The 25,812-nt window shown below is 46.5% G+C and overlaps 1 protein-coding gene across 1 annotated transcript in view; it reads right to left on the bottom strand.

Moving 5' to 3' along the window:
* Nucleotides 1-25,812, bottom strand: part of Lars2 (leucyl-tRNA synthetase 2, mitochondrial) — a 47,696-nt gene that overhangs the window by 11,199 nt on the left and 10,685 nt on the right. Inside the window, exons 5-16 of the mRNA XM_090323501.1 lie at nt 18,582-18,671; nt 16,886-17,029; nt 13,777-13,884; nt 13,408-13,567; nt 12,178-12,279; nt 8,855-8,970; nt 7,929-8,212; nt 6,217-6,315; nt 5,229-5,366; nt 3,653-3,753; nt 2,506-2,688; nt 842-1,011 (exon numbers count right to left, since the gene is read on the bottom strand). Coding sequence (XP_090179627.1) covers nt 842-1,011; nt 2,506-2,688; nt 3,653-3,753; nt 5,229-5,366; nt 6,217-6,315; nt 7,929-8,212; nt 8,855-8,970; nt 12,178-12,279; nt 13,408-13,567; nt 13,777-13,884; nt 16,886-17,029; nt 18,582-18,671 — 1,695 coding nt within the window. The remainder of the gene's footprint in view (nt 1-841; nt 1,012-2,505; nt 2,689-3,652; nt 3,754-5,228; nt 5,367-6,216; nt 6,316-7,928; nt 8,213-8,854; nt 8,971-12,177; nt 12,280-13,407; nt 13,568-13,776; nt 13,885-16,885; nt 17,030-18,581; nt 18,672-25,812) is intronic.

Here is a 25,812-nt window from a genome sequence, read left to right on the forward strand (position 1 = left end):
TGGGCGCTGGTGGCTCACACCTTATCATCCCAGCTATTCAGGAAGCTGAGATCTGAGGATCATGGTTTGAAACCAGCCTGGGCAGGGAAGACTGTGAGATACTTATCTTCATTTAATCAGCTCGAAATGGGGGCCGGGAGTTTGGCCTAGTGGTTAAAGTGCTTGCCTAGCATGCATGAAGACCCGGGTTCGATTCCTTGGCACCACATACATAGAATAAAGCCAGAAGTGGTGCTGTGGTTCAAAGGGGGTAGAGAAAGGCCCAGGATATATCATACCCAGGGCCTGAGTTCAAGCCCCAGGAATAGCACAACAACAACAACAAAAACACAAGTGGAATCAGGTGTTGGTGGCTCATATCTATCATCCTAGCCACTTAGGAGACTGAGATCTGAAGATCAGAGTTCAAAGCCAATCCAGGCAAGGAAAAGTCCATGAGTCTTATCTCCACTGAACCACCAGATAAAGGCACGACAAGCTCAAAGTGGTAGAACATTAGCTTTGAGAAAAAAAAAAAAAAAAGGCTCAAGGACTGCACCAGGTCCTGAGTTCAAGCCCCAGGATTGCACAAAAGAAAAAAAAATTTTTTAAAAAGTGGGAACATGGGAAGTGAGACAGAGACAAACCAATATGAGAAAAGAGTTGTGACCTGAGAACATCTCTTGTCACTAGAAAAAAAAAAAAAAGCATCTAAAACAGCATGACAGGCTACTATGCAGCACTCAGCCACTACTGCAAAGCAGGGAGAAGTCTCCCCCACCCCTCCCCGGGCGCACTCAGAGCAGGGGAAGCCGGGGACCTGTGGGCTAAGGCACCTTCTGTGTCCACTGCAGTGTCTGACCTGAGAGATGACCGCATTCTTGTACTTCCAGATGTTGCTGGCCTCGGCTCTCTCCTTACTGCTCAGCATCTGAGGCTGGGGCGCCGGGCCGCCGGCCCTGGCCTCTAGGAATAGGGTTGTCAGGAACCACAGACGTTGCTGCCATCTCAGCACCCCAGGAAGGGCGTCAGCTGCATGTGGGGACAGTGAAGAGACAGAAAGGGTTGTCCCGAGCCAGGAGCTCAGGCCTGTCGTTCTAGCTCCTCAGGAGGTTGAGATCGGGAGGATCAAGGTTCGAAGCCAGCCTGGGCAGGAAGGACTCTTATCTCCACCAGGAAACCAAGTGCAGCTGTGGTGCAAGTGGTACAACTCGAGCCTGGAGCATTAAGAGCTCAGGGACAGCAACCAGGCCCTGGGTTCAAGCCCCATGAGTGACCCAAGGAAAAAAAAAAAGACAGTGCTTACGTGATGTGGGGAAACTGGGTGCATTCTGGATTTGGGGGTTAGAAAAGCTGGACCAGGACTGACGGCTGGCATCCTCCAGTGACCCGGATGTTCTGTGTTCTGGGCCTCTGGGTCACTTAGGTGCTGGCTGCAAATCTCTCCCAGCCATGAAGCAGCAGCACTCTGCTGCCCCTGCTGGCAAATGGCAGTAGAGCACCCGTGCCATTGAAGGATAAGGGCAGGTTCTCCCAGGGGTCTGTCCTGCAGCTGAGCAGGGGGAACCAGAAGGAATGTCTTTGCCTTTGTCACTGTGACCCCTCTCCAGGATCTAGTCTAGGGCAGCCAGGTGTTCAAGATTCCTTTCTTAGCTCGATGCCAGTAGCTCACACCTGTCATCCTAGCTACTCATGAGGCTGAGATCTGAGGGCCGTGGTTTAAAGCCAGCCGCTGCAGAAAAGTCCCCATGAGACTCTTATCTCCAGTGAACCACCAGGAAATTGGAAGTGCCACCAGGAAGCCGGAAGTGGCACGGTGGTTCAAAGTGGTAGAGCACTAACCTTGAGCTGAAGAACTCAGAGACAGTGCCCAACCCTCTGCATTCAAGCCCCACAACCAAATGAAAAAAAAATAATAATAATAAAGGATCCAGAACTGAAAAATAAAAATAAAAAATCCGCCCCCCTTCTCTCTCTCTTTTGACAGTCCTAGGGCTTGAATTCCCTATGCTGTATGTCCTCTGGCTGGAAAACTAGAACTGAAACCCAGCTCTCTCTCTCCCTCTCTCTGCCTGGGGACTTCTTCCTTGGAGGAGGGGCGGGGGACACCCCCACTTTATTCTAGAAAATCTCTTCCAAGGTAGATCAAGAGGCCACTGGCCTTGGCACTACACAGCAGGCACAGCAACAGTGCAGAAGCCAGTCCAGTCTCCTTGGAAAGAGCTCTCCAGGAATGGTCCTCAGAGAACCCGGCTTTAGAATCAGAGCACAGCCTTTCTGCTTGAGGCCCCATTGGGGGCGGGGCATCCTGGAAGTTACACCAGCAGGTCTGAGAAGAACTGGGGGGGATCCCCCAAAGGGTCCTGAAGCCCAAAGCAAACTTGGAATGCTGGGTGGACTGAAAGGGAGCCAACTCGTAGATCCATTTCCGTCTCGGGCTGGAACATTTCCTCCCCACATCCCCTGATGTTTCTTTAGAGTGTGGGGCAGATGAAGGAAGCAGGCAGGGAGAGGAAGGTGACTTACTCTTCACATCCCACAAGATATCCTTCTCCGGAGGGCCAGCAAAGAGGATGTAGAGGCGAATTGTGTCGATGCCATACTGGGCGATGACTTCCTCGGGGTCCACGCCATTGTGTTTGGACTTGCTCATCTTCTCCCACGTCACCTCCAGCTTCTCCCTCGTTTGGGCATGAACGGGGGTAGGACCTAGATACAGAAGAGTACTTAGCAATGAACCTGTAATTCTAATCATTTGGGAGGTGATGGTATGGAGATGGAGGAGGAGGAGGAGGAGGAGGAGGAGGAGGAGGAGGAGGAGGAGGAGGAGAAGAAAGAAAGAAAGAAAGAAAGAAAGAAAGAAAGAAAGAAAGAAAGAAAGAAAGATCATAGCCCAGCTGACTTGAGATCCTGAAAATGATCCATGGAAAATTGGGGGCTGGAGGCATGGCTCAAGTGACAGAACACTTGACTAGTAAATGCAAGGCCTTCAATTCAAGCCCCAGTACCATAAAAACAAAAAAGCAAAACATAATACAAAGGAAGCAGGAATGATAAGTGATTATGAATGGATTCTAGAAACAAACAATTCCAGGTGAAGAAGGAAAAATGCCTTTGGTAGGACCACAGGGATTCACTCAATGTGCCTCCTTCTCTCCCTCATTTTGTTGTATATAATTTTTGCAATGCTAGGGGTCGAACCTAGGGCCTCACACATTAGGTAAATTCCCTACCACTGAGCTACATCCAGTGAGTAGACAGACACCTTGATGGGGTGAAAGAGAAGGCTGGGGGCTGGGAGTTTGGCCTAGTGGTAACAGTGCTTGTCTAGCATGCCTGAAGTCCCGGGTTCGATTTCCCGGTACCACATACATAGAAGAAGCCGGAAGTGGCGCTGTGGCTCAAATGGTAGATTTCTAGTCTGGAGAAAGTACAAGGACAGTGCTCAGGCCCTGGCCCTGAGTTCAAGCCCCAGGACTGGCGTGCACAAGAGAGAGAGAGAGAGAGAGAGAGGGGATGGCTGTAACTGGATGGGGTTAGTGTAGAGAGGCAGACAGAGTGAGGCCAGAGTCTGTGAATGTAACCGGACAGATCCCTCTGGGAGTCTCCACCCAGCCAGGAGTTTCTAGGCCTGGCCCTGGCTTGCACCTGACTCCAGCCCAGCCCTCCTCACCTGTGAGGTCTACCTCTTCTCTCTGCAGGTACTGCCCCGATGGCAGGCGGAATGTCTGCCCCTTGATGAGGCCTTGGGTCAGCAGCTTGTGAAATGGCTCCCTGGAGGAAAGAATAACAGGAAAAAAAAAAAATGTGCATGAGCATAAAAAAAAGTCCACAGGGGTTGGAGGCCTGGCTCAGGTAGTATAGCACCAGCCAAGGAGTAAAAGTGTCAGATACTGAATTTCCAGTTTCAAACCAAAAAGGAAGAGAAGGAGGAGGAAGGAGAAAAAGAGGAAGGAGAAGGAGAATGCTGGATGCTGGTGGCTCATGCTTGGAATTCTAGCTACTCAAGAGGCTGACATTTGAGGGTCAAGGTTCAAAGCCAGCCTGCGAAGGAAAATCTATGAGATTCTCATCTCCAATGAACTACTAGAAAACCGAAAGTGATGCTGTGGCTCAAAGTGGTAGAGCAGTAGCCTTGAGCTGAAGAGCTCAGGGACAATGCCCAGGTCCTGAGTTCAGGCCCCACAGCCAACAATAAATAAACAAACAAACAGAAGTTAAGGGCCAGCTTAATCTTGGTCTTAAACAACACAACTCAATAGACTGTGGAGTTGAAACCAGGTCTTGTATTTATCAGATGACTCCTGCTGCCACCTTCTGGTGGATGAAGAATGGCAACCTGTCAAGATCTGACCCTGACTCCCCCAGCACAAGGCCCTGTCTGCTCATTGAACATGTATTTGTGCATCGATTTTGGTATCGTGTCGGGTACAGACTACTCCACAAAGCTTCAAGTCATAGAGGCCATTCAAGACCAGCTCAAGAAGTAGGTGTAGAAAGGATAGGCGATTCAAGGTTCAGGCAGTAAAGCCCAGGGGATGTCAGAGGCGTGGCCTGGCAGACTTGCAACCCAGGCTGGCTGTGACAGAGTGATTCCCAAACTCGTTAGTCCTATTCACAACTATTGATTATCCCATTCATTCTTTCACTCAATTAGGAACAGACTCCTATCAGCAACAGAGCTACTCATTCATCTTCCTGTTGGGAGTTTGGCCTAGTGGTAAGAGTGCTCGCCTAGTATGCACAAAGACCTGGGTTCGATTCCTTGGTACCACATACATAGAAAAGTCGGAACTGGTGTTGTGGCTCAAGTGGTAGAGCTCTGGCCTTGAGGAAAAGTCAAGGACAGTGCTCAGGCCCTGAGTACAAGCTCCAGAACTGGCAAAAAAAAAAGAAAAGAAAGAAAGAAAGAAAGAGTAAGAACATTATTGGTTTCTATCAAGGGATTCAACATAGGATTACTAAGAATGTATACATTACCCAGGAGGATAAAATCCTGAGGATTACGGTTCAAAGCCAACCCAGATAGGAAAGTCTGTGAGGATACTTATCTCCAATGAACCACTGAAAAGCAGAAAGTGGAGCTGTGGCTCAAGTGGAAAAAGCTAAGGGATAGTACCCAGGCCTGAGTCCAGGCCTCAGTACCAAAACAAATATGCTAATTTTCCTGCTACATACGTAGCTCTTGATAACCTGCCTGTTTGTGTTTGTGAACTTTAACTGTGTGGTAAAATAGCAGAAGCGCTTACCTGTGCTTGACCATTTTCTGATCATGGCAAAAATGACTGAAGAACCTTGCATAGAATAAGTGCATGACGGCATGTTCTTTCCCACCAATGTATAAATCCACTGGCATCCAGTAGTCTGCCAGTGCTGGGCTGAAGGGACTAGAAGAGAAAGAAATGAGCTCTTTACAACTGGCTCTGAATTCTGCTGGGGATGGGGTGGGGGTGGGGGTGGGGGGGTGTGCGGGGGAGAGTGATTTTTTTTCAGGATTTAGTAAGAGAAAAGCTTACATAATAAAGAGAAAGGAGGGGAAGGGGGTTCATTTATGAAATGTGTAAAGGGGGCTATAGACAATGCACTCTGAAAACTTGAGATTTTTATATAAATTAACAACCAAAGCCAGGCACGGTGGCTCACACCTGTAATCCTAGCTACTCAGGAATCAGGAGGCTGAGATCTGAGGATCAAGATATAAAGTTAGCCTGGGCACAAAAGGACCTGAGACTTAACCTCTAGAAAACGGGAAGTGGGGCTTGGCTCAAGGATAGGGTGGTAGTCCAGGGAAAACCCAAGGACAGTGCCCAGGCCCTGAGTTCAAGACCCAGGACTGGCAAAAAAAAAAAATTCATATTCTACCACTATTACCACTAGAGCCACAGATCCATTTCTGGCTTTTTTGGTGGCTTATTAGATATTATGAGTCTCAGAGACCATTCCTGCCCAGGCTGGCTTTGAATCATGATCCTCAAGACTCAGCCTCTTAAATGGCTAGGAAAATGGATATGCTTGTTTGGGGCTTTCCACAGGCTTGGGTGAGGTCTCTGGGCCCATGCTATGGTCTGGGGCCCTTCCATAACCTCCCCCCACTTCTTTTTTCCTGCCCTTGCTGCACTGGACCAAGGTCACAGGCTCTTCAGATCCATCCCTGGCTCCACTTTTGCTGAATGCCTCTTAGAGGATGAGACCACACAGGTGACAACTTCACGGGGGGGGGGGGGGGGGGGGCGTTACCTGTGAGGGTTGTGAGGGTCGGTGTACCTCAAGTAGTACCAGGCAGAGTCAACAAAGGTATCCATCGTGTCTGTCTCCCTACTAGCTGCCCCTTTGCACCTAGGGAACAAATAAAGCTTGTCAAGTGGCTTTCTTTTGCATTCACTCACTCACTCATCCATCCACTCATTGATTTTTTTTGCTGGCACTGGGATTGAAACTCAGGGTCTGTGTACTGCCTCTTAGCTTTTTCATTCAAGGCTCTACCACTTGAGCCATCCTGCCATCTCCTTCCAGATTTTTGTTTTGTTTTGGTTTTTTTTGGTGGTTCACTGAGGATAAATCTTTTTCCTTTCCTGCCTGGGATAGCCTGGAACCACGATCTTCATATCTCAAGCTCCTGAGTAGCTAGGGCGACAGTTCTCTCTGAATAGGTACCTTGTTCCTTTCTTACTCCTCACCTGCCCACCATACTGGTATCAGGAACTCAGGGTTCAGTTCGTAGAAAGGATCACATCTGCCCAATGCCACGCTGATTTGATTTTTTTTTTTTTTTTAATGGTCGGTCATGGGACTTGAACTCTGGGCCTGGCCGTTGGTCCCTGAGCTCTTTCAGCTCAAGGCTACCGCCCTACCCCTTGAGCCACAGCGCCACTTCTGGTGTTCTGGTGATTACTGGAGATGAGAGTCTCACGGACTTTAGTGCCTGGGCTGGCCTTGAACCGGGATCCTCCTCAGATCCCAGCCTCCTGAGTAGCTAGGATCACAGGGGCGAGTCACTGCACCCAGATCTGCTTTGCCTTTTAAGGGTCTAATTAAAGACATGTTTCATTGCTAATACAGAACACTGGCTAACAAAGGATGAGGTCACTTGGTAGCAGAGAGTGACAAATGTTAGGAAGGCCAATCATTTTTAGCTCCAAGAGTAATAATACCAGCCTGAGGGCAGTAGGCCCTGTGTCATATGCTTCATAGCTCTCTTCATCCCCTGCTCCCCTTGAAATTACCCAAGCCTTCATTTTGCTGATGAGCAGTACCTAGGAATCAAAGCCCGAAGAAGTCTGCCCACCAAAACTGGGGTTCAACAGAATCTCCACCTGTCGGCCTTTTCCAGGCCTCTGTACCTCTGACATTTAGCTTAGAGCCCCCCATTTCTACTCTAAAGCAGCAGGGCTTCTGCTATGTTCCTGTGTTCCTATCTATGAGCTCCATGTCTAGTTTCAAAGCTACCTGGGTGAATGAAAGCAGGGGAGAAGGGCAGACCTGTGCCTGTCCCCAAGGGCCCACTAGGTGTCGCTGTGTGGTGCCCCAGCACTAATCTCTTTATAGTTCCTGCTCAGAGGGGTTTAAGATGTGAGCCAGTTTTCAAACTTTTTAAAAAACTTTGTAAAGCATCTTCAGCGGCTGGGAGTTTGGCCTAGTGGTAGAATGCTTACCTAGCATGCATGAAGACCCGGGTTCAATTCCTCAGAACCACATACATAGAAAAGCCGGAAGTGGTGCTGTGGCTCAAGTGGCCAGAGCTCTAGCCTTGAGAAGACCCAAGAACAAGTGCTCAGAATCTGAGTTTAAGTCCCAGGACTGGCCAAAAAATAAAACTGGATGGGAGGGGACAGGAGAATCTCCACCCCTGGGATTCCCTAATCTCCAAGGTCCCTAAGGCCCAGTGGCACTACATTGTACAAGCTGATGGGAACGGGGAGGCGGAGGGGAGGTGGTCACAACCCCTTTACCTAGGACAGGTGCAGTTCACCCACTCGGAAGCTTTAGCCAGCGGTGAACCTCCCTTGTTGGTAAAAGATGCGATGTTGGGCAAGGTCACGGGCAAGCTCTCCAGGGGGACAGGCACAGGGCCGCAGGCTGGGCAGTGGATGATGGGGATTGGGGTGCCCCAGTACCGCTGTCTGGAGATCAGCCAGTCCTTCAGTTTGTCACTTGTCACTTCACCGCCCACTCTCTTGCCTCGGGCTTTCTCAGTCAGGGCTAGAAAGGCCTCCTGACGGCTCATGCCTGTAAACTGAGAGGAACAGGGAAGAGGGCGTGAACCACTGCCAGTGGGCTAAGGAGCAAGGCCCCAGGTTTAACTGGAGATAAGAGTCTCATGGTTAATGGGGACCAAGACATGTGAAAGGATATCAATGTATGTGAATTAATGCACCTCCTATCTGGCAAATATCATGTAACCCTTTTATTAATTAAAATATTTTTTAAAAAAAGAGTCTCATGGTCTTTAGTGCCTGGGTTGGCTCTGAACCACGATCCTCAGATCTCAGCCTCTTGAGGAACTAAGATTACAGGCATGAGCCACTAGCACTGGTCAATATTTTATTCTCACTGGACAAGAAGCAAAGCTATATAGGTTGAGAAGTAGCTCAGTGGTGAAGCATTTGTTTAGTAAAAGTGTAACATCCTGGGTTTGATTCCCAGTTATCAAAAAAGAAATGACCAAAAAAAAAGAAGAAGAAGAAAAAGGAGGAGGGGGAGGAGGAGGAGGAAAAAGGAAGAAGCAGCAGCAGCAAAGCTGCCAGACCCTTAGGTATAAGGAATGAGGAACAAGTATAAATTGTGTTTTGCATCTGAAGGAGAATATTTTATCGAACTCACACCTAGATCATGATTTCAGAAGTAAGTTTTTAGGCATGTATCTTAGGGCACCAACCTCGGCAGAGGAGCACAGTCTTTCGGTGCCATCTGGTAGAGTTTCAATGACTTCAGAGTAGGGTAAGCCCAAGGCCTGGGCTAGGAAAGTATCTTCCAGACTGGTGCTAGGAATTCCTGTGTTCAAGGAAAGAAATGAGAAATATCTTCTATGCAAGCCACAGCATCCACACTAGGCTGCAGCTTTTCAAATATATATATATAGTTCCAACTTTTTCCCGGTGAGTTGGAGAAAAAGCAGTCTTATGGACTTTTTTGCCTAGACTGCTTTGAACAGAGATCCTCGGATCTCAGCCTCCTGAGTAGCTAGGATTACAGATCTGAGCTATCCACACCTGGTAGCTTTAGCTCTTATAGAAGACCCTCTCTTTGGTTGAGAAGTTATAAAGACATGTCACATTCGAGGGATAACAAAATCCAGTCTTGGATTATTACTACCCAATTTCCATCATGTGATTATTTCCTTGCAGTCTCTGTCCTTTGCTTAGTTCCTCCCTTTTCTTCTTCTTTTGCTCCTTCTCTCTCTTCCATCCTTCCTTCCTTTCATTATTATCATTATTATTATTGTGTACAGCTCCTAGGGCTTAAACCCAGGGCCTGGTACTGTTCCTAAGCTTTTTTTTTTTTTTTTTTTGCCAGTCCAAAAGCTTGAACTTGGGGTTGGGGCCTGAGCATTGTCCTTGGGCTTTCTCAAGGCAAGAGCTCTATCCCTTGAGCCACAGCATCACTTCTGGCTTTTTCTATGCATGGGGTACTGAGGAATCGAACCTGGATCTCTATGCATGCTAAACAAACTCTGCCACTAGGCCAAACTCTCGACTCTGCTTTTTTTTTCACTCAAGACTGGCACTCTACCACCTGAGCCACAATACTACCTCTGGCATTTTGGTGGTTCTTTGGAGATAAAGAATCTCACAACCAGGCCCCTTGTGGCTTACACCTGTCATTCCGGCTACTCAGGAGGCTGAGATCTGAGGATCACAGTTCAAAGTCAGCTCAGCACGAAAAGCCATGAGACTTATTTCCAATGAGCCAGTGGCTCAAGGGGTAGGGCGTTAGCCTTGAGCTGAAGAGCTCAGGGACAGTGTCCAGGACCAGAGTTCAAGCCCCATGATCAACAAAAAAAAGGGGAGGGGGTTGGGAGTGTTGCCTAGTGGTAGAATGCTCGCCTAGCATGCACAAGGCCCTGGGTTCGATTCCTTAGTACCACATATACAGAAAAAGCCAGAAGTGATGCTGTGGCTCAAGTGGTTGAATGCTAGCCTTGGGAAAGCTCAAGGACAGTGCTCAGGCCCTGAGTTCAAGCCCCAACACTGGGGGAAAAGAAATACCAGAACTTCTCAACACAAATCTTAAACACACAAATACACCCAGTTAAAACAGAACTATTTCACATATGTTTATAATATCACTGTCACATAAGTAATTATTCCAGAAATAGTACTATAAAAAGTACTAAGTTAAGCCAGGTGCAGTAGCTCACACCAGGCCCAGAATTCAAGCCCCATGACCCAAAAAAAAAAAGGAGTCTCACAGACTTTCAGGGGGGCTGGCTTTGAACCATGATCCTCAGATCTCAGCTCCCTGAGATAGGAATAAAAATGGCCGGTAGGCGCCTCCAGCACCAGCTTTCATTTGTAATCTGAAAATAGACACTGGAAACAGTATGGTAAACACAGGAAAGCCTTGTCTTTGAACTCCCTACTGCCTCTCCAGGACAGGGCAGTAGCTTTCTTCAAGTTCCTGGGGTATGTCTCTAGCACCTCGGAAAACACCACTCAGTCAAGAGCTGAAAGCTGGCAGCTGGGCTGTGTTCCCAGAGGCACTGGAACATTCTGAGCAGACATTTACTCTGTGTTATCCCTACAGGGCCTGGAGGAAATGCCGGGTGGGTGGAAGTAATTCACTCAGCTTCTAGAAGACCTGCTATACTGGCTTGAGCTCGTCTTTAGCAGCAGCTTTCTTCTTTTTCCCCCTAGCTGTTAGTTCCATAGGGGTGATGGCTCAGCTTTGGTTCAAGTCACCTGATATGCTTCACGGGGGGGGGGGGGGGGGGGGGGAGTTGTTGTTGTCCTGGACTTTGGGAAATAAATTTCCTGCTGATCTGCTCAAGGACATATATCATCTAGAATCTAGAAAACTAAAGGGCATAAGAAAAACACTAAATCTGATTTTTTTTTTTTTTGATGCTGGTCCTAGAACTTGAACTCAGGGCCTAGGCACTGTCCCTGAACTTGTCAAGGCTAGCACTCTACCACTTTAGCTACAGCTCCACTTCTGGCTTTTTGGTAGTTTATAGGAGAGAAGATAGCTTGTGGACTTTTCTGATCCTCAGATCCTCAGCCTCTCAGGCTAAGTCAGATCTTCAACGATGCCCAGATGTTGAGAGAAAGATCTAAAAGTTGTGTGACAAAAATCAAAGTTCTAGTTGACACAATTAGGAAAAAAAAAAAAAAAAAAAAAAAGCAGTTAACATAGTGAGCAAGCCAGGTGCTGGTGGCTCACATCTGTCATTCTAGCTACTCAGGAGGCTGAGATCTGAAGATCATGGTTCAAATCCAGCCTGGGCATAAAGAGTCCACAAGACTCTTATCGCCCATGAATAACCAGAAAACCAGAAGTGGTTCTGTGGCTCAAGTGGTAGTAGAGTTCTAGCCTTGAGCTGAAGAGCTCAAGGACAGCACGTAGGCCCAGAGTTCAAGCTCCACAACTGACAAAAGAAAAGAAAAGAAAAGGAGCAAATAAGCTGGGTACTGATGGCTCATGCCTGTAATTCAGGAGGCTGAGATCTGAGGTTCAAGTTTCAAAGCCAGCCCAAGCAGGGAAGTCCATGAGACTCTAATCTCCAATTAACTAGAATCAAGCCAGAAATAAGAGTATGGCTCAAGTGGTAGAGTGCCAGCCTGGAAGAAAAAAAGCCAAGTGGAGTCTGGACACTGGTGGTTTAGACCTATAATCCTAGCTACTCAGGAGGCTGTGCAATGAGGATTGCAGTTCAAACCAGCCAAAGGCAGGAAAGTCCACGAGACTCTTATCTCCAGTTAAGTACCTAATAACTTAGTGGTACTGTGGCTTATAGTGGTAGAGTGTTGACCTTGTATAAAAGAGCTCAGGGATACTCCCCAGGCCCTGAGTTCAAGCATCATGATGAACACACAAAGAAAGAAAGAGAGAAGGAAGGAAGGAAGGAAGGAAGGAAGGAAGGAAGGAAGGAAGGAAGGAAAGAAAGAAAGAAAGAAAGAAAGGAGAAAGAAAAGAAAGAAGTACTTTATGTTAAACTTGCCAAATGTATTAGCATGGATGACATTTTTAACAACTGTTTACCTATTTTTGAGTCCAAAGAGCCTAAGTCAGCTCCGGCCACAATGATGACAGGTATCTCCTGCTGTGTGAGCAGGTTTACAGCTATCACTGGTGTGCGACAATCTGCAATGACAGCAAATGACAGGGCGGGTCAGTCTACTGGGACCCCACACTGTCTGAATCTCCAAGGAGAGACCAGGGAAGAAGACGAAGAAGGACAAAGCAATACATCTTCTGTGCTGTGCTAACTGACAAAAGAATGTGTCCTTGGAAAGGTATTCACAGATAATTCATGCCAGCAGAAATCAAAGGATGACACGAGAACATGGGAAAAATGTTCTTCATCCAAACTCTTAAGGAAAGATGTGAGAACAGCAATGTTTTCTTTCTAGATGGGGGGGGGGGCGCGCAGTGGGAAGGTAGACTTTCCACTCTTTCCCTTGTGAAAGCTAGGCAAGCGTGCGTGAAGCCCTGGGTTCAATCCCTCAGTACCACATAAACGTAAAAAGATGGAAGTGGCGCTGTGGCTCAAGTGACAGAGTGCTAGTCTTGAGCACAAAGAAGCTCAGGGACAGTGCCCAAAACAACAACAACAACAAAAATCTACTTGTGGTGAAAGTAAAACAAGGGTGTATAGAAAATGACTGAAAAGAGCTGGAATGTGGCCTAGTGGTAGAATGCTTGCCTAGCATGCATGAAGCATGGGGTTCCATTCCTTGGTACATAGAAAAAGCCAGAAGTGGTGCTGTGGCTCAAGTGGTAGAGCTCTAGGCTTGAGAAAGCCCAAGGATAGTGCCCAGGCTCTGAGTTCAAGCCCCAGGACTGGCAAAAAAAAAAAAAAAAAAAAAGTAAAAACTTTATGAAAGTTTAGGAAAAATAAGTATAAGCTGTCATCCTAGCAACTCAGGAGGCTGAGATCTGAGGATTGTGGCTCAAACCCAGCTAGGTGGGAAAGTCTGCGAGACTCTTATGGCCACTGAACCACCTGAAAACTGGAGGTGTGGCTCAAAGGGGTAGAGTAAAAAGAGTTCAAGGAAAGCACCAGGCAACAAAAAATTCAAGCTCATGACTGACAGAAAAAAGAAAAGAAAATATAGCCATAATATACAGCTCAGTTCATTTCTGTGAACACATAATTTAAATATTTTCAAACAGTGTATCTTTTTTTTTGGCAATACTTGCAGTTCTTGGTTTGTGAATTGGCCAGCTGGGTTGCTTTATTAATATACTGTTTGCTTGTTTTTTTCTCACCTTTGCCAGGCACCAGGGCCTTCTGAAAAGCCTCCTTCAGCGAGCTCTGCCCATGCAGGAGTCTGTGGTTGGGAGAAATGGCTACGTGGGAGATGCCATATATGGCCTCAGGGGTGGCTGTGTATGCGGTCAGCTTTTCTCCAGTGTCTCGGCCATCAACCTGGCAGAAGGAAATGAGTGTCATTTCTCCATCCTCCCTCTGGGCAATGTGACTCTTCGGCCACATCCTTTTGGCTCCTCCCTTCTGGTTCCAATAGCAAAAGAGCTCAGGGACAATACCCCAGGCCCTGAGTTCAGAGGGACTGAGTGAACTCCAAAATGCCAGTGGAGAACAGAGCATGAAGCAAGGACGTGTGGGTGGGTTTTCACCTGCAGTGTGAAGTCCAGATGGCAGCCTACACAGTTTCCAATCCAATGGGCCTGCATGCCCTTTATGCCATACCACTCAGGAAGGTCTGCCAGCCCGTCCTGCATGGCCTGTGGGAATAGAGAGAGGAAGGCGAGAAGTAGACAGAGCTGGGGAAAGCAACCAAGGTTTGGGGCATGTGAAGCTGCCCTTAACCGTTACTCACATGACTTTGGCTGAGAAGCACAGACTTCTAACTTGAGCCCAGGAGAAAATCTTAGCAACCCTGCCTCCGTGTGTATGCATGTGTGTGGGGGGGAAGGGGGGGTAGGGTTTAAACTCAAGGCCAGCGCTCTGCCACTTTAGGCCACAGCTCCACTTCTGGTTTTCTGGTGGTTCATTGGACGTAAGCGTCTCATGGCCTTTCCTTAAGTACCTAGCTGTAATTCATATCTCTGATAAATGCGTTCTCTCCCACAGTTAAGGAACTAAAAGAAGAAGGTCGTGATCTATAAATCCAGCGGGGTCTTTGTAGGCTAGCCTGCTCCCTGCCACAGAAAATTTGAATTCTGGCTAGGGGCCCGTGGCTGATGTCTGTCATCCTAGCTTGTCAGGAGGTTGAGAGCGAAAGATCTCAGTTTGAACAGTTTGAAGCCAATCCAGGCAAGAAGGCAAGAAAGACTGTGAGACTCTTTTTGACTGGCAAGAGAGAGGGAGAGGGAAAGAGAGGGAGAGAGAACAGAAGGAAGGAGGGGAGAAGGGAAGGAAGGAAAGAGGGAAAGAGGAAAGGGAGGAAGGAAGGAAGGAAGGAAGGAAGGAAGGAAGGAAGGAAGGAAGGAAGGAAGGAAGGAAGGAAGGCGGAATTCTGATCAGCTGCTCTGGTAAAAATGTAGAAAACACCTTTTTGGGTTTTTTCTCTTTGACTGTCTAGCCTAGAAAACTTCTGCTTGATATAGTCAAATAATGGAGATGAGGACAAAAGGTTCATGGATGGATGAAACAGAATTGTTTTCTTTATGCTAATTCATCTGGGTGAAATTAGAATGTTTTCATATGCTAATTTTGGAGGGAGGCCTGGGTAAGACCTAACCAAACTTATATATATATATAACTTTTTTTAAATGCTGGTACTCAGGGCCTGAGTGCTGTGCCTGAGGTTTTTGTTTGTTTGTTTGTTTTCGTGGGTTTTTTGGGGGGTCATGAGGCTTGAACTGTAGGCTTGGGCACTGTCCCTGAGCTCTTCAGCTCAAGGCTACACCCTACCCCAGGAGCCACAGCGCTACTTCCCATTTTCTAGTCGTTAATTGGATATAAGAGTCTCATGGTCTTTGGTGCCCTGGCTGGCTTTGAACCACAATTCTCACATCTCAATCTCCTGAGTAGTTAGGATTACAGACTTAAGCCACTGCACCTAGCTTATCCCTGTGCACTTGAACCACTGCTGGCTTCTGGGTAGTTAAATGGAAAGAAATGTCTCTTATGAACTTTCCTGGCTAGTTTTGAACCTGGATCCTTTGTTTCCATATATCTGGCACACAGACTTCTGGGAACTCTTAACTGCACGGCTTTGGCAAAGACCAGAATGCCAAGGACTCCCGAAGCTGAACTGCACAGCCCCACTGAAAAATTGCTTTCTGCCAGCCCCGTGGCCTTTTGTTCTCCTCTCTGTCCTCCCTCCACCCCCGACTTTCTGTGCTGACCTCCAAAAGCAGTTCCTTCACTCAATGTGCACAGGGGTTCAGCAAGAACCAGACGAGTTGCCATGGCAACTAAGAGCTTCAGCTGAACAGCTGAGAACTCACCGCTGACAATGGAAAGAATAATGCCCTCACTCAGGCTATTACATTCCCAACAAGAGGCAGAGGTCAAAACAAAAGAGCTAATTAGGTGGCCTTTCCAATCAGGTAGACTACAGACTACAGAATCCTGGGGCTAAGTCCCAGAATGACCTGATGACACAGCAGGGAGGGGTCTCACTCTGCCCAGATGACAGGGGGTGCTGACCTCAGCTTTGTTTTTCTCATCTTCCGTCTCTGATCTCCCTGTCCTTTCAGGGAACAACACACTGGTGTTAATGAAGTCTAATGGGCATTTTCCATGCATTCTGAATAAATGACATGGAAGGGGGAGAGCCTCCTATTTTCAGGTGAAGGGGGGGGGGGAGTGATGGTCACATTTCCCTACAGTGTTGAAGCATTACAGTTGGGGTTTGGCAAAGCTTTGTAGTGATCACAGATAGCATAGGTTTTGTGTTTTCTTTGCATACCTACAGTATGTCTGGGTGTGGTGGCTCATGCCTATGACCCCAGCTACTGAGGAGGCTGAGATCTGAGGATCTGAGATCTGAGGATCCAGCTCAAGTAGAAAAGTCTGGGAGAATCTTATCTCCAATGAACCACCACAAAACTGCAAGTGGCGCTGTGTCTCAAAGTGGTAGAGCCCTTGCCTTGAGCAAAAAAGCCAGGACAGTGCCTAGGCCCTGAGTGGAAACAACAACACCACCACACAGCCACAAAAAAACAACAACAACAACAACAAAAAAAAAACCACTCCCAAACAAAAAAAACCTACAGTTGAGGTTGGAGGATAGCTCGGTTGGGAAAGCATTATCCAACAAGTAAAAGCAACAGGTACCAAGTTTGAGTCCCAGTTTCAAAGAAAAAAAGAGAAAAAGAGATGAAAAAGAGAGAGGGGGGCAGGAAGAGAGACAGAGAGACAGAGAGAGAGAGAGGGAGAGAGACAAGGAGAGAGAGAGAGGAGCGGGGGCCTATCATCCTACCTTCTCAGGAGGCTGAGATCTGGGGCTCATGGTTTTGAAGCCAGCCCAGGCAGAAAATCTCCAATAAGCCTCTAAAAAGCCAGTAGCACAGCTATGGATCAAGTAGATTCAGCCTTGAGTGAAAAAGTTAAGGGATACTGCCTAGACCCTGAGTTCAAGCCCTAGTACTGGCATTAAAACAACAAAAAAAAACCTCAGAGACCCAAAGCCACCAATTGTCCCAGTAAGTTCCTCCCCTCCTCATGTGTAGATTCATGGGTCCCTCTAACAGTGGGGTTTCCACTCCCCAGAAGACCTTGGTGCTGTGTGTCAACAGGGGAGGCACTCTGGAGAAACGTCAGGCCGACACTCACCTTCGCGTATGCGGTTGTCTTAAGAAACCACTGTTTCAGGTACTTCTTCTCCACCTTTGCTCCTGAGCGCCAGGAACAGCCTTGTTCATTCACCTGCTCGTTGGCTAGCACCGTTTGGTCCACTGGGTCCCAGTTAACCAGAGCCTGTGAGAAGTCACAAGACGAAAGATGGAAGGGGGCCAACAGTTTGGCCTAGTGGTAGAGTGCTTGCCTAGCATGCACGAAGACCTGGGTTCCATCCCTTGGTATCACGAGCATAGAAAAAGCTGGAAGTGGTGGCTGTGGCTCAAGTGGTAGAGCTCTAGCCTTGAGAAAGTCCAAGGACAGTGATCGGGTCCTGAGTTCAAGCCCCAGGACTGGCAAAAAAAAAAAAAAAAAGAAATTAAAAAAAAAAAAAAACATGTGAGCAGGAGTAAAGATTGCATACTGCCTATTTTGGTTGTCAAAATGTAGTCCATAAGCCAGGCATGGTGGCTCATGCCGGTAATCCTAGCTACTCAGGAGGCTGAGATCTGAGGCTCCTGGTTCAAAGCCAGCCCCAGAGCTAAAGTCCATGAGACTCTTTATCTCCAGTTAACCACCAGAAAACTGGAAATGATGCTGTGGCTTAAGGATCAGGGCGGTAGCCTTGAGCTGAAGAGCTCAGGGACAGCGCCCAGGGCTGGAGTTCAAGTCCCACAACCGACAAAAAGTAAAAAATGTAAAAATGGGGTCCATAAACTTCTAGGGGTCCCGGATGAGCCCTCTCAAGGGGCCACAGATCTGCATTTTTTCCTCTCTGTTCTGTCCACATAGGCACGGCTGGTGCAGAAACCCCAGTGGACCTCAGGAAAAAGCCAGGGCAGCTGGAAGCATTTTAAACTTTGAGTGGCTGTGGTGGTGGGCAGAGACGTTCTCAGTTCACTCCTCCAGTGCTCCAAGCCTACATCTCTTGAGATCGCTGTCCCTGAGCTCTTTGGCCCAAGACTAGGGTTCTACTTCTGGTTTTCTGATAGTTAAGTGGAGATAGTCTCATGAACTTTCCTACTTAGGTTGGTGTTAAATGGCAATCCTCAGATCATCTCAGCCTCCTGAGTAGATTTCAGGTGTGAGCCAATGGCATCTGGCTTGTTTGGCTTTTTTTTTTTTTTTTTTTTTTTTCCCAGTCCTGGGCTTGAGCTCAGGGCCTGAGCCCTGTCCTTGGTCTTTCTCAAGGCTAGAGCTCTACCACTTGAGCCTCAGCACCACTTCCAGCTTTTTTTCTATGCATGTGGTACCGAGGAATCGAACCCAGGTCTTCGTGCATGCTAGGCACGCACTCTCCTCTCCCACTGGGCCAAACTCCCAGCCCCTTGGCTTGCTTTTTTTTTTTAACTGTATATAATGGGGCTTCCACTCAGGGCCTGGGGTTATCTCCTATTTTTTGTTTGTTTGTTTTTGTGGGTCACAGGGCTTGAACTCTGGGCCTGGGCGCTGTCCCTGAGCTCTTCAGCTCAAGGCTAGCACTCTACCACTTGAGCTACAGCTCTACTTCCTGTTTTCTGGCAGTTAATTGGAGATAAGAGTCTCATGGACTTCCATGCCCAGGCTGGTTCTGAACTGTGATCCTCAGATCTCAGCTTCCTGAGTAGCTAGGATTAGAGGTGTGAGTCACTGGTGCCTGACTTTGAGTATTTTATCAAAAAAAAAAATTGAACATGAGCTGATTTCTACTTACCTCCTTTTGATAGGCAAGTCCAGCTTCATAGAGTTTAATAAAGAGGTACTGAGTCCACTTGTAGTAATCTGGCAAACACGTGTTAATTTCCTGCCGAAGAGGAAGGAAATAGGTTATTACCCCTGTCAATGGATATATCAGCCTTGTAACTCAATTTTGAAAAGCAATCAGACTGTACAACTATTTTCTAACTTACGATACACTTTTTTTGTGGGGGTGGTACTGGGGTTTGAATTCAGACCCTACACTTGCTTGTCTTGCTCACTCATGGCTGGCATTCTACCATTTGAACCACATCTTCAGTGCAGCTTTTTCGCTGGCTGATTGGAGATATAGAGTCTTGTGGACTTTTCTGCTCAGGCTGGTTTCAAACCGTGATCCTCCAGATCAAATGTCTGAGTAGCTAGGATGACAGGCATAAGCCATCAGGACCCAGCTCAACCTGCAGTCTTTTCACCAACCCTGTCCTTGAATTCCTTTTCAGCGAAGGTTAGTGATCTACCACTTGAGCCACAGCACCACTTCCAGCTTTTTCTAAGTAGTTTCTTAGAGATAAGCGTCTCATGGACTTTTCTGGCCAGAATGGCTTCAAACCACAATCCTTAGATCTCAGCCTCCTGAGTAGCTAGGATGACAGACGTGGGCCACCAATGCCTGGCCTGCCTCCTGCTTCTCCACTGGGCATGTACACTACAGAAACTCAATGCCTGTTTCTTCACATAGCCATCCGTAGAGTTACGAGGGAAATTTTTACGTTTTAGGGAACAAAGGCCCCCCCCCCCCATTTTTTTAGGTTCTTAGGATTGATCCCAGGGCCTCATGTATCTAAGCAAGTATTCTACTACAAAGCCACAGCCTCACTCTTGCTTTTAGGAGACAGAGTCCCACACCCATAGCTTAGGCTGGTCTCAGACTCCCATCTCGCCTCCAGAGTGCTAGGATTACAGATCTGTCTCACCTTGTCAGCACAAACATGTGAGAAGTTCATAAACATAGTTCATTTGGAAGGTACCTGCAAAATTCAGCAGGAATATCTGTGCCCGGTTTGGTAGTATATATCTGTAATCCCAGCACTGGGGATGAAGAGAACCAGGAGTATGAGTTCAATGCCAACCTAGGCTACGTCTCACAACCTTGTCCTCTCCCCCTCCCCACTCCAAAAAAGGGGGAGGGGGAGCTGGACGTTGATGGCTCATGCCTATAATCCTAGCTACTCAGGAGGCTGAGATCGGAGGATCGCAGTTTAAGGCCAGCCAGGCAGGAAAATCCATGAGTCTCTTATAGGAGAAGAGGAAGAAGAGGAAGCAGAAGCAGCTACCACAAGTGGAGTTTTGGCTTAAGTGGTAGAGCAGTAATGCCGAGTAACAAAGGTCAGGAAGGTGCCCAGGTCCCGAGTTCAAGCCCCAAGTTTGGCACAAAAGAAAAGAAAAGGGGAAGGGGGAATATTTGCTCACATGGATGTGATCCTGATTTCAAAATAAACCTTTTTTTTTTTTTTTTTTTTTTGCCAGTGCTGGGCTTGAGCTCAGGGCCCGAGCACTGTCCTTGGACTTTCTCAAGGCTAGAGCTCTACCACTTGAGCCTCAGCACCACTTCCAGCTTTTTTCTAAGTATGTGGTACTGAGGAATCGAACCCAGGTCTTCATGCATGCTAGGCAAGCACTTTAACTACTAAGCCAAACTCCCGGCCCCTATACCTGCTATTTCTGCATATAACTGGCCTGATGGCTCCTGTAAGACTCACTGTGATCCATTTATTATTCTATTATGTGAATCAGCCTATACAATCTACTTAGAAAGACAAATTAAAGACATTAGCAAATATTAGTGAGAAACCACATGACCTGTTGCTAAAGCTACATCAAAGGTTTCTAAAATCTACCTTCTGGCCTAAAACACGTTTGCCCAATAATTATTAGGAACAAATTTTGCAGCTGATAAAGTCAAATAAATAATTAGCCCTGAAATTTAAAAAAATAAAAAAAAATTAAAAAGGGAAAAGGAAAGAAGGAAATGAAGAAGTAAATGTTCTACCACTGAGCTATATCTCTAGCCCTGGAGTGGAGTTTTGATTAAAAAAAAAAAAAAAGTCTATTTCTTTTTTTTTTCCACATATTTTTTACTGTAATTAATGAGCACTGACTCTATCCTGGGGCTCACCAGAACCCGAGAAAAGGGATTCCCAGCGTCCAGGTTTTCTCGGCCTCACAGTCTGCTTCCTCTCTGCCTCGTCTTACTCCTCTTCCTTCAGTCATCCTTTCCACTCCACCTTTGCCTCTGACACTCTTTGACCTCCTGCTTCCTTTCTCGGCAAAACTAAGGAAACAGTGCTCATTGCAGGGTATTCATTAATCTTGCACCTAACGTTTGTCTGACTGTTCTGCCATGATGTTCCTCTACCTAAGACTGAAAAGGAACATGGAAAGGAACTCAAAGTGACAGATGGTTGTCCCAGCGCTATTTGGAGCCTGCTTTTTATTTTTAAAGGTTTTTCTTTTCCAAACCTAGGGCTCCAAGCTAAGTCCTTAAGTAATTTGAAAGGTTTATAAGTCACATGCTCATAAAGCCAACTTTACAGGATGAGTATTACAGGCAGAGAAATGAAGGGTAGCCGGATTTTGCTGTGGTTTTGTTTTGCTTTGCTTGTACTGGGGCTTGAACTCAGTCCTGAGCCAATCTGTGCTCGAGGCTGGCACTCTACCGCTTGAGCTACATACAGTGCACTGCCAGCTTTTTTGAGTGGTTTATTGGAGAGGAGAGTCTCACGGGGACTTTTCTGCCTGGGCTGGCTTTGAACTGCAATCCTCAGATCTCAGCCTCCTGAGTAGCTAGGATGACAGGCGTGAGTCACTGCGCCCAGCGAGTTCTACTTTATTTTCTTGATGGATGTTTTTGAGCATTCTTCATCTTTAGAGTACCCTGAAAGTTTTTTCCCTGCCACTTCCTACACAAGACCCTATGAACATGTCATAGCTGGGCAAGAAGTAACCTTCTACTTCATTGTTCTTTGCCAGTGAACAAGAATTTCACCAAAGCAAATTGAACAATATGAGGCTGGGAGTATAGCCTAGTGGTAGAGTGCTCTCTTAACATGACTGAAGCCCTGGGTTCGATTCCTCAGTACCACATATTCAGATAAAGCCGGAAGTGGCCCTGTGGCTCAAGTGGCAGAGCGCTAGCCTTGAGCAAAATATGTCCCGAGACAGTGCCTACCTAGGCCCTGAGTTCAAGCCCCAGGACTGGCAAAAACAAAACAAAAAACAGCTTTTCTAACTGGACATCTATGAACCAAAAAAACAAAAACAAGCAAGCAAACAAGAAACTCTCCCATTAAGCTACAGATGAGATTAATTGGCTTGAGCTGCAATTCATTACTGTTTGGGTGGACGCCAGTATTTTGGCTGTGTGAGCCAAATGAGCTCTCCACAATTGCACCATTTTTTTTTTTTTTTGAGAAGGGAAAGAATATTCATGCAATCCGTAGCATCCTTGAGAATTTCAGCATGAGCAGAATAGAATCACCTGACGGATATTTGCATGACTCTAGTTTTCTAGGTTCTCTGAGCAAGACAGCAGTGTGCTAGACATTGGCATGAATCAGAGGAAGAAAAAACATCGGTACATCAACTCCACTGATACACAGTGACAACAGGGCCCAAAATGAGTTGTTCAAGCTGTCAGCAAGCTCCATTAAGCCACAAGTAGTTGAATCACGACATAGCTTGCATTTTTTTTTTCTATGAGATACAGAAAGAAATGAAGCCATCAACTTGGAAAAAAAAATCATACTCAATTGCTCTAATCGTGCAGTATTTTCTCTTCTTTTTTATTAGTAGTGGGATTTCAGCTCCAGTCCTGTGTGCTGTCCCTTGCCTGCTTTGCTCAAGGCTGGCACTCTACCACTTGAGCCACAGCTCCACTTTTGGCCATTTATTTATTTATTTATATTTGCTAGTCTTGGGGCTTAAACTCAGGGCCTGAGCACTGACCTTAGGCTTTCTCAAGACTAGATCTCTACTACGTGAGCCACAATACCACTTCCGGCTTTTTCTGTATATGTAGTACCGAGGAATCGAACCCCAGTCTTCATGCATGCCAGGCAAGCACTCTACCATTAGGCCACACTCCCAACCCAAAGGGGTCATGAGCTTGACTTTGAGATAACTAACTATGCTTTGAACCCTGACACTCTGGTCCACAGGTAAGCACCGAAAGACAGGCACAATCAAATTACTTCAGCTAGGGCCAAGGTAATCCCTTTGTCCCTCCCAACATCCTGTTTTAATCAAAAAAGAAATGTTTGGTCTAGTGGTACAGTGCTTGCCTAGCATGCACAAAGACCTGGGTTCAATTCCTTGATTCCACATGTATAGAAAAAGCTGGAAGAGGTGCTGTGGATCAAGAGGTAGAGATCTAGTCTTGAGAAAGCCCAAGGACAGTGCTCCGGCCATGAGTCGAAGCTCCAGGACTGGCAAAAAGAAAAAGAAATTACGTAGGAAAGGGTTCGTGTCTGACTCAGGGAGACCCAGCAATCTCAGTCAGAGATCTGCCAGACTAACTGCTTCCCCTGTGAGGAACTGAAAGCGGGCTGACAGTCAAACCCGTGGCTTGTCTGCTATCTGTTGTCAAGGCGACTGGCTCCAGCTCTCGCACCGGGAAAGCTTCCCAACCATATTTCCAGGCACTCCACTAGCTTCTAAGTTTTTTTTTTTTTAAAGCTAGTCTTTAAATTTGTTTCAAATGAAGAAAAAAAAAAAAGAAAAACCATAGAAACACATTTAAAAATGTATCTTTCTATTATTCGGGAGACCTCATTATCTCTCCAGAGTCTTTCTATCAGACATCTAGTCCTGAACTTAAATAAAGCAGCAGAGTAGGAAGGGTCTGGAGCCGGGAACAATAGTGTTTCACTCTGCAATCGTACCAACTCTGCTGTCTCTGAAAATAAACCCAGGCAGGAAGGAAGCAGAGGCCTTTAGAACTATGGGCACTTAAAGACTAAGGTCTAAGGATCGCAGTTCAAAGCCAACCCAGGCAGAAAGGTCTGCAAGATTCTTATCTTCAATTAAACAGCAAAAAAAGCTGAAAGTAGAGCTGGGGCTCAAGTGGGTTCAATGTTAACTGTGAGCAAAAAAAAAAAAAAAAAAGCTCAGGGACAGCACCCAGGCCCTGGGTTACTAGCCAGAAAATGACTATTTCACCACAAGCATAGAAACTCACCACCATTTAATGCCCAGGGCATTAACATCTACATAACAATGGGATCTGGATTACAAGGAAGTAAGCTAGCAAAAGACACAGGTCTCTTCGTGTTGGTGACACATAAATTCTTCATAGACAAAATTATATATACCAAGGAGCCAAGGCATGATAGCTCACGCCTGTCATCCTAGCTACTCAGGAGGCTGAGATCTGAGGATCTCGGTTCAAAGCCAGCCCAGGCACGAAAGTCTATGAGACTCTTACCTCCAATGAACTACCAGAAAACAGGAAGTGGTGCTATGGCTCAAAGTGGTAGAGCACTAGCCTTGAGCTGAAGAGCTCAGGGTCAACACCCAGGCCCAGAGTTTGAACCCCATGACCCAAGTCAGAAATGGAGCTGCGGTTCAGTGGCAAAGTGCCAGCCTGGAGTGAAAAAGCTAAAAGAGAGCAATTAAATCCTGAGTTCAAGCCCTAGTTATTTTTGTACTGGCACAAAAATAAATAAATAAATGTGGCAAATAAAGACAAGATCTCTGCAACAAAGAACCTCAGAAGATCGCCAGCTCTTGATATGGCATTGTGGGAAAAGATGATGAGATGATGACTTAATCTAAAACATCACATATGCTGAGTCTTAGAACATTTCCTTTTTGTCTCAATTTTTTTATTTTGATCCAAGTATAGCTATTTAGAAATGGCCTAGCAAATGCTGAAGGATTTGTCTCTCCCTCTTGGCCCCACTGTTCTATGTATCCAAAGATGGAACAGAAAGGATTGACCACCACTCTATTATCTTCTTATTTGCCAGGCAAAACCCCAGGTATGTACTAAAGTGTTTGATGTGCGGGCAGGATAATTCATCTAATCTTGGCTGTAAGCATTCCACTGTGCACCTAGCCTGTAAAAGCTCTGAGGTTGAGCTTATGAGACCAGGAAAGGGTTAAGAGACTGGAAGACTGAGAACCGGACCCTGTGAAGGTCAAACCATCTAGGGCAAGATAGATATAGAGCTCTTTGAACATTATAAAAGCTTGAGACCTTGGATAAAGGAATATTTATTCTCTGCCTAGACCTGCAATCATTCCCAACTACCATACTAAACTCAAGTAACTCCTGTCTCCTTGTTCAGATTCAAAAACCCTTGACTCCGACCCCAAACACCCCCCCTACACACACAGACACACACAAAATATCCAAGTCTGTGGAAAGACTGTGTCTGGCTTGTTTCCTTCCTGTCTTCCCTTGTTCTTTTCTCTTATCCTTTTTTTTTTTTTTTTTTTTTTGACAGTCCTGGGTGTGAACTCAGGGCCTGAGCACTGTCCTTGGGCTTTATCAAGGCTAGAGCTCTACCACTTGAGCCACGGCACCACTTCTGGCTTTTTGCTACGTATGTGGTACCGAGGAATTGAACTTTGCCACTAGGCCAAACTCCCAGCCCCACATTTGCCTGATTTTTTTTGAAGGGAATGCACAGTGATCTCAGTACAATCACCCAGATGATTTCTACCTACCAGTGTGTGTTTCTATTTCGTTTTCTTTTTTTGGTTGTGGGGTTTGGACTCAGGGCCTGGGTGCTGTCCCTAAGCTCTTCAGCTCACAGCTGAGGAGCCAGAATGCTTAGGAGACAACTTTTGATGAGCATTCTGGCTCCTCAGAAATGCACTCATTCCAGGAATAGATGCGTTTGATTTCCAACCCAGAGAACCCTGCTTTGTGGAAAGAGGATTAAAGAATCTAACAGCTCAGAAGCATGAACTATTACTACAGGGATTCTCACCCTCTGGAGAGGCTGGAAGAAAAAAAAAAAAAATGCTATCACCTGGGTTTTAAAACTTGGCTTTGCAGTCTGAAGGAGGGAGATACCATTCCTGAGCCATCTCATTGTTCAAATTGTTTGGGTAACTGGCCATCTGCTGGATTGTCTCATTTTTATGAGACTTTAAAGATTACTGCCTGAAAAGGGCACAGGTTTACCTCACAATGAAAACCTTCCTCTACCTCCTCACATTGCTGTTTTGCAGGCATCAAG

This window comes from Megascapheus bottae, chromosome 32 (genome assembly GCF_031878675.1).
Source record: "Megascapheus bottae isolate mThoBot1 chromosome 32, mThoBot2.hap1, whole genome shotgun sequence".
NCBI classification, from domain to species: domain Eukaryota; kingdom Metazoa; phylum Chordata; class Mammalia; order Rodentia; family Geomyidae; genus Megascapheus; species Megascapheus bottae.